At 38.4% G+C, this 11,921-nt stretch overlaps 1 protein-coding gene across 1 annotated transcript; it reads left to right on the plus strand.

Annotated features, from left to right (window-relative positions):
• Positions 1 to 2,716: 2,716 nt before the first annotated feature.
• TOMM7 (translocase of outer mitochondrial membrane 7) lies at positions 2,717 to 10,151 on the plus strand. Its single transcript, XM_069462189.1, has 3 exons — positions 2,717 to 2,889; positions 5,667 to 5,715; positions 9,923 to 10,151. The coding sequence occupies exons 1-3, from the start codon at positions 2,787 to 2,789 to the stop codon at positions 9,936 to 9,938; spliced, it is 168 nt and encodes a 55-aa protein (XP_069318290.1). The 5' UTR covers positions 2,717 to 2,786; the 3' UTR covers positions 9,939 to 10,151.
• The last annotated feature ends 1,770 nt before the right edge of the window (positions 10,152 to 11,921 follow it).

Raw genomic sequence — 11,921 nt, forward strand, 5'->3', positions numbered from 1 at the left:
AAGATACTCTTCCAGACCATACAAAGGTTTTCCTTCTAGTTCTATGCTTACTTCTTACCTATAGGGCAATATGGTGTGTGGTTAACATTGAGGTTCTGCAGAAAGACTGTCTGGGTTTAGACCCTGCTTCTACCTCATGACCTTTGGCAAAAAAATTGACTTCACTTTCTCGTGCCTCAGTTTCCTCATCTATAAAATGATGATAATACAGTACCTACTTCACAGGCTTGTGAAGATTCAATGAGTTAATGCATATGAGCACTGAGCACAGTGCATATATGTACTAGTAGGCACCCTGTATTAATTATCATTTATAATTGGTCACCTGAGTGTTCTTGCCTACCAGGAAGGAGAATGGCAATTCTTATGCTAAGGATATTTCTAACTGTAAATTTAAAAATAAGCATTTTAGATATTCATTTTGTGGAAGATTAAGTAGCATGATCAACCAAGACTTAATAATGTCTGATGAAATTCATTGACCAAGTCCACAGGTGTTACATATATAGTCATTGGCGATATAAAATTAGTGAGACGAGTCTCTGCCTATAGTCCTCTTGGGGAGATAGTCAAGTAGATAAATAATGATAAGCCAGCTTGAGACAGTAGCAGGAATAAGATAGAATGGGTCTACCAAGGAGGAAGGGCTCAAATCGAGATTTTATCTTGGAAAAGATATTTGACCAGACCTTAAAAAAGAAAGAGGTATAGGAAGGCATTTCTGGCAGAGTTAACAACAGAGATGAGAGATGGCATGGTGCTGTTGGGGACCATACAGGTTGTGCCATGGATCTTTTATCTTTTATCGTAAAGGCAATGGGGAGTCCTTGGAGGGTTTTATTTTGTTTTAAAATCTACCTTTTTTTTTCTGATGACAAAATAAAAATGCTCATATGGTCGTTATGAAAAACATTTAACATATTACAGATATGCATATGTGGAAAGTTATGATTTCCAATAATGCCCTCCCTTATCCCCTGAGATAATTATACAACTAAGAGTTTAGAGTATATTCTTCTAGCATTCTTTCTATGCACATACTAAAAAAAATGGTGATTATTATTTATAAAATAGGAATCTCTTATGTGTGTTTATTAAAGATATCTTTTAATGATTTAGTACTGAAGTTTTAAAACCAGGATATCACGTTTGGAGGGAAAACTGGAGGAGCCAAGGCTGAAGGAAAGGAGATAATCTCTGTCTTAACAGATAAAGTTGCATTTCTGCACCTGTACACGGTCAAGACCATCCAAGTCCCATACTCTCTATGAACTTTTTCCTGTTGTCGCAGCTCACAAGGCTAGCTCTTTCCTCCTTACTAATTTAATTTTCTTTGTTGGTTCCACTCATTTAGCATTTTCTGGGTACTACCTTTTATCATTGACTATGATATTACTTAATACATATCTAACACTGTAAGATTTGCAAAGATCTTTCATAAATATCAACTGTTATTTTTCACAAAAATATTCTTGGAATTATACTTATTTTCAGAAAACTGAGATTTAGGGAGGTAGCCCTTGGTAACTCACTGGGGATTTCTGAAAAGGGGAGTGACATGAGCAGAACCATGATTTAGAAGACTATTGTTGACTACAGTGTGTAGAGTAGATAGTGGAGATGGAGAGCAGAGGTAGGTAGCCAAGTTATCTTCCTGCTATTAACCATAATCTACTCTAGGCTACAAGGACCCGAATTAGGAGGATACATTGAGAGAAGAGAGGTTTTCAACCATTTTTCTTTCAACAAGAAATGTATTCAAGGAGCATAACATACCTCCAGCCATTACAATGTTGCCCTCATTCCAAATCCTATGTGAAGGAGTCACTGTAAAGCTGACTCTACATAACTCAGACTTTGTAGAGATCAAGGAGTGATGCTACTAACACAGTGAGTTGCACAAGCTCTAAACTGGACAGTCATCCTTGACCACCTCTTTCAATTTTGCCATCCACGTTCATTTGACCGATAAGTCCTGCAGATTTTATCTTTTGACTCTCAAATTCATTCCCTCTCGCGTTTGACTGCCATTGGCTCCTTCAAAAGTTCCTCGGTTCTTCCAAACAATGTTAGGTGTCTTTTGCCTGCCTTTCTATCATACTTTGTGCATAACTTTATTGTGGGACTTAATACATACACTCACATTGCATCAGAATCATCTGTTTACTCACGTATTTGCCACTCAACCATGGCATTCTTAAGGGCAGTGCCAAAAAACCCCCACAAAAACTGGGGGATGAAGAGAGGTTGATTAATGGTACATATATACAGTTTGATAGAAGAAAGACTACCTAGTGTTTGGTAGATCAGTTTGATTTCGAGAAGCTAAATAACTTGTCTGAGATTACATAGCAAGTGAGAATAAGAGTTGGGACTAAACCCTAGCTAGTCCTTTTAAATGTATTTAACGTTCCTTCTGTATCAAGGAAGGCACACCCGGAGATGGACTTCAAAAAATGGGTAATGACTGTAAGAAGAGAGAGGGCGTTCCCGACGCAAGGAAATCCAAGAGCAGTGCTTCAGGTAGTAGCCAAGTGATTTCTAAAATGTGAGTAGGAAAGTGAACTACAGAGGGCAAGGCAAACCAAATACGCATGCGCCTTCTACTGGCGACGCCACGGAGGAGTGGGGCAGGTTAAGTGCGATGAATTACGACCTCTGGTGGCGGCGCTCACGACTCCTGCCGTAAAGGCCGTTGTGTGGCGCGTGCGCATTTCCTTTTCCTTGCGGATTTCCTACGCGGTTGCTGCTCTAGGGGGTCCTCACTGTGCCGCCCGGCCGTCGCCATGGTGAAACTGAGCAAAGAGGCCAAGCAGAGGTTGCAGCAGCTCTTCAAGGGCAGCCAGTTTGCCATCCGCTGGGGCTTTATCCCTCTCGTGATTTACCTAGGTCAGTGGGAGAAGAACCTAGGAAGAGACTGGAGGGAAGGGGGTGGTGGAGGCTGCGACTCCATTTTTGGCCTTCGGGGGCGGGAGAGAGATCCCGCCGCGCACGTCCTCTGAGGCCGTGTGGTCAAGTGTGGCCAATCTAATCTGAGTTCGAGTTCCCATTCTTTCCTTTTCTAGTTGGGTGGTCTTTAACAAGTCACATTGTCCCTTCTATTTTATTTTATGTCTGTAAAATAGAGGTAAGACCTACTTTCCGCGATTGTGAGGGTTAGATGGCCTCGTGCATGTGAAAGCGACTAATTCACTATTTGGCACTAGGTGAGTTTTCAGGGTGTTTCTCCTCACCTTTCTAGGTGGGCCTAAGTGGAAAGAAGCCTGTACTGGGAATTTAGACAACTCTTGGATATGCCACTGCCATAAAACATTATTGTAATAGTCATTGGATGCCTGTGCTTTCTCACCTGTACAATGAAAGGTTTGATTGATTACTGTTACTGGACCCATTTTATAGGTGAGAAGACTGAGCCATGGAGATGTTATGTTCCTTGCCCAAGGTCACTGTATCAAGTGAGGGCACTATGGGCTCAGACAGTGGAGCATGAGGGACCACAGCCGTAAACACTAACCTGTACTGCAAGGGTTTGTAAGTGCTCAGGCAAATATTTTCACTTAAGGTTGCACACTGGGAGCTTACTCTGTTTCTAACCCTGGGTAGTTTTTTCTTTTTAATCTTACTGCCCTACTCAGGCAATATGATGAAAAGGAAAGACCATAGGTGTTTAGCCCCAGGTCTGTCAGTCTGAGGATATGGTTTGACATTTCTAAAACTCAGTTTCACACTTTAAAATCCTATGATTTTAACAAGGTGCTGCTTCCTATTTGTTTTAGGTGTCATGCATTGTATAAAATAAAGTACATTCACTTTAGTCTTGACAGAGCCTTTCATTATGCTTGATGTTCTCCAGGCAACTGGGGTTCCTATTTCCCCATGGGTTGCAAGCCAGCTGTGATAACCTGGAGATACTTCAGTATATAGGACTTAAAAAGACCTTTTCCCTCCCTTATTGTGAATGCAATTTTTTTAAAAAAGCATTACTTTTCCAGATTTTAGTGACTTTGTATAGGCATCAAGGATAAGAGCAAATAATTATCATAGCCACTCTTACAGCCTGTATTGTCCCTCCCCTATTACTTGCAGCACCCGTCTCCTCGTCCCCCCCCAAGCTTTCACTTGAATGAAAGAAGGGCCCAGTGTGGCTAGTCAAACACTGGGACTGGCTCTCCTATTCCCCTTTGTGTATCTTCTTTTTTCATTGTGTGTGCAGGGTCCTGTTTTAGCCTCCTCTTGCTTTTTTTGTCACCGTGATTTCTTTGCTGCTCTATAAGTCTTTTCATCTATCTTTCCCTCTTCCCCTTTTTGAAATTCCTCCTCCCTCTACTGCTAGAGAACCAGCTGGTTGCTATAATCTGTGTGCCAAGCAAGAGGCTTCAGTCTGGAGAGTGGATAATGCTTTCCTTTTCCACACTACAGATTTAGTTTCCTTTTTTTTCCTGCACACTGGCTATATTCCGTTCCTAGGACTGCCATTATGGTGATTTTTCACTGTAGCATCCAATTCAGGTTATTTGAGATTGATATTGTGGCTATCTTTCCAGTACTTTATCATTGTCTTTTTTTCCTATGCTGTATATTTAATCTTATGTCTGAACCAGTTCCTACATTGTTCTTTTACTTCCTTCATCTGAGCTCTCAATAAAACTTACAACTGCAGGTTGGACTTGTGTAATTCAGGTTCAAACACTTTGTGGGCTTCAGGGAGTATATTGCTATAAAATATGACAGTGACGTGATGATAAAGAATCTGTCTGAATATTCACCAACTAAAAGGTTTTAATGAGTCACCTGTTGGAAGATAATTCTCCATGGTCTCACATTCTGTAAATCTTGTGAGCAGAGGCTCTGAGGACCCTTTGTTCCATATTATGTTTTGAGGATGTTTGAGAACAAACAGTCTTGGAAAATAGTACCTCCCTCCTGAGCAAAGAGGAGACATGCTTAGAGTTCATTATAAAAGATTCTGGTTCCCTAAACTCAGGCAGGGTTCATCTTTTGTAAAGCAATCTATTACATATGCAGGTGTCATCTGGCCCTTTTTGCATGGAAATTGGGGCTTAAGGAACTGAAGCAAAATTGGTGGTACTCTGACTACAGCTATTGCTGGGAGTAATAAACTGCTCTGTCTCTGAGTTTGACTCAGTGTTATCTTCTACCAACATATGTGAAATGGACAGGCTAGTTTGTTGTCTTGAAAATAGGGTAAAATTTCAGACCCCTCATAGTTCTTGACACTGTAATTTTAATCAGTTATTTCAGCAAGTTAGCATATATGTCATCAAGTTAATTTATAAATATATTTTAAATGGTGAAAAGTTTATTTAACCATACTTATAATAGAGTTGATTTAATTAGGTTGTTAATAACTATTGAATGATTTTTCCCCTACCCCATCACTGGTCTTTGTTTTTAAAAAAGTATATATAATAGGAATAAGATAGTTTGTCCTTCCTACTGCTGAGTCCTGGACGTAATTTCATAGTCTAGTGAAGATTTGAGACTGATCTGTAGTGCAGGTAGATCTAGATAGTGCTGGTAGATCTGGATATCATTTTAGCTATCCTAGGTTGAATTAAAAAGAAGGAATCTTGACTGTAAATTTTTTGTCTGCTGGGATTTTAATTAATATATTTATTTTCACTTTTTCCTCTTTTCCCCTTCAGGATTTAAGAGGGGTGCAGATCCTGGAATGCCTGAACCAACTGTTTTGAGGTACTGCTCTTAAACATTTCAGGGCACATGTTCATAAGGTAGTACTGGGTCATTGGGACATAAAAGAGTAGCAGCAGGCATTGAAATATAGCCTTACCAGCCAGTATAGTTTAGGGCTGTTGGAAAACTGCAACAGTTTGCAGATCAGTCAGTCTAGTTTGTGTTGTTAAGTAACTGTTTTCTCTCTCCCTCCTAATTTTTATTTACATGTTATAAGTGATGAAGCATATTGTAAGAGAAAATGAATTAATTTATCATCCTACCACTTTAAAAGGTGAACTGTTTTTAATTTCCTATAGTCTCATCTTATCCTTATTCAGATGAATACAACCTTTGTATCATTCTAACAAGGGTACGTAGGATTTTGTTTTCCTCACCTAAAATTTGAGTTGCTGTCCCATATACCTTCCAGTTGTGGATTACTTAGGTTTTTCAGTTTTTCAGTATTTTACATAACGGTATAATTAACATGTATATGCACATAGTTTTTATAGATTTTATTTCCTTATGATAAATTCTCATGGAATTAATAAGTCAAAGTGTATGAACATTTATGGCTCTGATTGTCAGATTCCTGTCTCAGAAACAATCTTGCTGGTGTTGAATGAGCACTTGTGAAAACTTCATACACACACAGTATACATATTAAAATACACATGTATACATACATATGTGTATACTTGTGAAAACTATACATACATGTATATGTGTATATATATAAAAAGACATAATCCCAAGCAAACATGTTTGCTCTGGAGGAAGGACTGATACTCGTGGCACTGTGCTGACCATGACCACTGCACACTAGTGTGTGGGTTATCAGTTTGACCCTTTGTCTTCCAGACATGTCTTGTGGGTTGCCCTAACAGACTTTTTACTGGCTATTCTAAGTCTTCAGTTTCTTCAAAGTCCTGCCCTAAGCTACTTTTTTCTAGAATGGGCAGAAAATAATGATGATAATATTATTCGCTGTATTCACTGTCACCTACAATATGTCAGCCACAGGTGCTTTTTATGCAGTGTCTCTAATTGTCACTTGAGTCCTTCAGAGCAGGTGGCGTAGGCAGTAGGTGGTGGTGTATGTCCATCTCCAAAGCCCACACTCTTTCCACTGGGTCACACGGCCTTCCCCAGGTAATCTTACCTCTTACTTTACTTAGTACAGTGCCATCTGATGTGAATTTCTTCCACCCCCCCCTGCCTCGCTGGTCTCTTTCAGAGGAAGGGCTTTTTTTCCTTAGAGAGTACCACTATAGATGCCCTCAACATAAAGTTCTTAAACAAATGGTCTTCACTCATTGCTTTCTGCACTTTTCTCTCCTCTTTTAACCCTTTGTGGCATGACTTCTTAAAATTGCTTTCAGAGATTCTCACTAAGCTCCTTTTTTCTTATTCCTTAACTCTGAACTGTCAGTTTCCTTTTCTGTATAGTGGAGATTAAGGTAATGTATCTGCTGCTTACTAGTTGAGTGACCTTAGATCAGCTATTTCCTTAGCGAAACGTTACCTTAGGAAACATTTTCACAGATAGGACTGTTGGGTCAAACTGTGTGAACATTTTCCAAGCAATGGAAATTTTCATCAAATACCTTTGCCCAAGAAGCCATTAACCTTCCTGAGCTATCATTTCCTCTTTGAATTGGGCATGATAATACCTACTTCATAAGGTTGCCATGAGGATTAAATAAGAATATTCAATAATAGTAATTCAGTAATGTTTAATATGTATGTAAAGTATTATCAAAGCATGTCAAGTAGTAGTATGTGATCAACAAACTATTAATAGTATTTTTTAATCTTCTCTGTGTCATATCCTTTATCACCATTTTCTTCTGTGAGAACAGTGCTCTAGCCACCTGATACTGCATGCTAAATCCTGGAATAAACTGTGTATTTTTAAAGCCTTTGTCCATATGTTTGTGTTCCTTCAACCTGGAATGTTCTTTCCCTTCAGTTTCTGCTGTTGAAAACCTGCTTCTAGAAAAGCCCAATCGTGAGGGGAGGGGCAAAAGCCTACCTAATAGGTACAATGAACACTATTTAGGTGATGGGCACACAGCTGGGACCCAAATATTACAAAAGTGATCCATGTAACCTAAAATATTTGTATCCCTTTAATATTTTGAAATTTAAAGAAAAATTTGCCTTAAAAACAGAAACAAACAAAACGACTAGTTAAACTGACAAAAACTAAAAGAAAAGCCCAATCTCAGATGTCACCTCTTTCCCTAAATCTCTCCCTCCTAGCTGCAACCACTCCCTTTTTTGTGTTCCCTTGGTATTTTTTTGTGTCTGTCATTTTCTGCCTTGTTTTATGCTTGTTGCTTATTTACATTATATTTTGTCCTTAAGCACCTAAAGTAGCTGCTCAACAAGTGCTGAACTAACTTAATTAAATGGCCCCTACATCTGGTTGGTCCTTTGGACAGGAATCGGTATAGCATTGCATCTTGTACAGTTTTTAGACTGGACCTGCATGCTGGAAAATAACATTTTTTTGTGCTTTGGGTAATCTAAGATACAGAGGTGGAGACAGAATGTGTCCTTCTGTTGTGCTTTTTTTAAAGCTTCATTTATCCCACTGAGATTTGACCCTTCAAAGTTGCAGACCAGATGAAACACCTCCCCCGGCCCCCACCACTTTATTTTTTCACCTTCTGGTCTTCCCAGAGCTTCTCTCCTTTCTGGTGCTGACTCTCAGTCTTCTCTGTCAAGATTAATATCTTGTTTCTTTCTAGAGGTATTTGTGTTTTAGGAAAAAATTGATTAAGTGCCTGCAAAGGGTTATCCAGTTATGGAATTTCATATACTGTGCTTCCTGCACTGGGGAGACTGACTAGAGGGTCTTCCTGGGTTGCCTAGTCTGTACTCTGAGAGGAACAGAATTGTATCTGCTATGATTTTTACTAAGTAGAAAATTTTTATTAATACAACATTTATTGTTCATTAATATAAAGTCTATTATTTGTATATAAATTTGTCATTTATATAATACTTATGTAAATGATATAGTTAATGATATACTGGTTTGTTTCCCTTGCCAAGTTGTTGGATTCTTTGGAATTAGGACCACATTCATCTTAGTATCCTCTTTTACCCAGGATGGCTCATTGTACATGGTGAGCAAACATTGGTTGACATGAATGCTGTATTCAAAATGCAGTAATTTAATGAATAAGGGGCAGTATCTTAGTAAACACTTAGGCAGAATATGTGAATACTAAGGCTAACTAAGAGAATCATTGTTCCCATTAATAAGGCCAAGGAAGAGTTTCATTTCTCTTTATTTTAGATGTTCATTATCATTGAGGAAGAGATCTTAACAGATGAAGAATTTATGTCCGTATCCTAATTGTGTGCAGAATACTTGGGGTTTAATGGAAGATTTTAATACACATTTGAAAATTAGAAATAGATACATGTAGGCCTTTTTTCTAGGCACAGGGAAAATACTTTTTAAAAATAAACTTTTCAGAATTGTCAAATTGTCATTTTATAATACAATTTTATTCGACTGGGCTAAAAATCACATTTTTAATCAGTAGGATTTAGAACTGAAAAGCCTCTTCTCCTTCCTGTATCCTGTTGCTTAGAGCCAGCAAATGATTTGGGAGTTTGGCTTCCTTAGTAGCTGGAATGTTTGGGGTAAGAATTAGTTGAGGTGAAAATGGGGGCTAATTGATCCTAAGAATGTAATGGTTAAGAGCACTTACATCACACCCCACTCTGGCCACTTCCTTCTACAATGTAATAACTATCTCAAAGCCTCAGTTTCTTCCCCTTTAAAATAGGCAACATAAGTGAGAGTTGTGAACTTCCTGCACAATGTTTAAGCCACAGAAAGCATTCAATAAATGTTATTGTAGTATTACTAATGTTGCATCTCCTAATGATATAGCTTTATTTTCTGCGTTCATAGTCTTTCCAGTTGATGAAAGTTATTAATCATTTATCTTTTGATTGACCTAATTTTATACATCAATTTACATTTTCCTTTTTGTTTATAATAGGTAACTTCAGTCGAGAGTAAACTGTATTTCTTTAAATATAGTTCTGTATGTTTGATATTTTTTGCTCAGTAAGATTGATCCTTCTATTTGGTAGATGAGCAAACACAAACATAAATGTATAAGATCTAATTCTTACTATGTTTAGAGAGTTTTTATTTAGAGGTTTAATTTATTTCTCCTCTTCGCAAACATTTTAGCCTACTTTGGGGATAAAAGGCTATTTGGTCATCTGGATTTGGAAGCAATCAATGGACACAGGAACAGCATGGAAGAGTATGTGCTTTGGCTGGGATAAGAGATGAGACATTGTTCAGACGGTCACCATTTGGATGGCACAGGGCTCTTCACAGATGCATCTGTGGCAGTGTGGAACCTCTACTGACTTATTTATAATAGAATGTATTAAAATAAATATTTTTAACAATGTTATGTCTTGAGTCTTTTTTGAATTGAACATGCAAGGATTATCAGGTTAAAAAGTGATGGTGATTTGGTAATTTTTCAAAACAGGGAACCTATATTATTTACCTAGATGCTATTTAAAAAAATAGTAAAATTTCCAAATTAATTCCTGCCCATTCATCTAAATGGATTACAGTATCCCTTTGCAGTGAATTAATAACTCCCTCTCAGATGTTCTGGCAGTAAAAGTACAGACAACTCTCAGTTTGTGACAAACTGAGCCTTTGCTTCCTTCACTGCATTGGAGTAAAGTTAAAAATGGTGCGGGTGGTTGTTGCTAGGGGATGGGAATGGCACTGGGGAATTGTGTGTCTGATTTATTTTTAGGTTAAATGTGAATCTTAGATTTCCTTCAGTGGTGTCAAGAAACTAGAGCTGGCCAGACAAGAGCCCATGGAGAGCTACATGGAATAATGGCACTTTTTATTTTCTGGTAGAAGAAAAGGCAGTTAATTAATGGAAACTAGTTTTCATTTCTAGGTGCTGATTTCCAGAGACTTTCACTTGTATTTGAATCCTACCTTTATTTAGTTTTTTCATTCTTCTAACAAAATAGCTCTATTTATTTAGTTTTGGGAGATACAATTAATGTTGGAAAATAGAACCTGAAACAAGATATGACAGTTTGGGAAGAGCCCATTGGGTTGAATCTTTTAAACATCCAGTGTTTAGACAATAATCAGGAATGTAATCCCTCTCAGGTATTGTAAACTGTCGTGGCCAGAAAGTTCTTCCTTATTTCTAATGTAAAAGCCTCTTAGCTATTTAAGCCTATTTCCTCAAGTTTTGTTACCTTTGCCATGGAGACGTAGATTGTTGTGGAGGCTTATTGCATAAGGGGATTTTAAAGTGGAGTTCTTGAGAGCTGACTGCAGGAAAACCATTTTCAAAAGCACTTAATATAATTGCTTCAGCATCCCATGAATCTAGGCACATGTAATTTTTTTTTTTTTTTTTGAGACAGAGTCTCACTCTGTTGCCCAGGCTAGAGTGAGTGCCGTGGCGTCAGCCTGGCTCACAGCAACCTCAAACTCCTGAGCTCAAGCGATCCTCCTATCTCAGCCTCCCGAGTAGCTGGGACTACAGGCATGCGCCACCATGCCCGGCTAATTTTTTTCTATATATATTTTTAGCTGTCCATATAATTTCTTTCTATTTTTAGTAGAGATGGGGTCTCGCTCTTGCTCAGGCTGGTCTCGAACTCCTGAGCTCAAACGATCCGCCCACCTCGGCCTCCCAGAGTGCTAGGATTACAGGCGTGAGCCACCGCGCCCGGCCTAGGCACATGTAATTTTGATGAAAACTCTGAGCATAGCTTTAAAATTTCATAGACTTGCTTAAGTTTGTGGTCTTCCCCCCTTCTTCCTGCCAATCCTTTTTGCTAAGTCAGTTGTCAGTGCATTTTTGTTTAGTTATTTTGTTGTATGTTTTTCTTCCCTTTCTCACTCAGTTTCCAGAAATTGTGAAAGGAAAGCTGTGGCAGGTGTCCTTTTTAATATATTAGTAACGTGGATAGTAAAGATAGCTGGTTTTGTGTTCTTTTGGGGGTTATCTTGTAGCTGTCCATAAAAACCCAGAAGATTTTCCAGGTATGGTGCTATGCACCTGTAGTCTCAGCTACTTGGAAGGCTGAGGTGGTAGGATCCCTTGAACCATCAGGAGTTCAAGGCCAGTCTGGGCAGCATAGTGAGATCCTGTTTCAAAAAGAAATTTTTTTTAAAATAAGGAATTATA

The sequence above is a fragment of the Eulemur rufifrons genome, chromosome 29, assembly GCF_041146395.1.
Source record: "Eulemur rufifrons isolate Redbay chromosome 29, OSU_ERuf_1, whole genome shotgun sequence".
Classification (NCBI taxonomy): Eukaryota; Metazoa; Chordata; class Mammalia; order Primates; family Lemuridae; genus Eulemur; species Eulemur rufifrons.

Coding starts and splice junctions, on each gene's coding strand:
- TOMM7 (XM_069462189.1), top strand. CDS start 2,787: ATGGTGAAACTGAGCAAAGAGGCCAAGCAGAGGTTGCAGCAGCTCTTC. Junction 2,890..5,666: donor CCCTCTCGTGATTTACCTAG/GTCAGTGGGAGA, acceptor TTTCCCCTTCAG/GATTTAAGAGGGGTGCAGAT.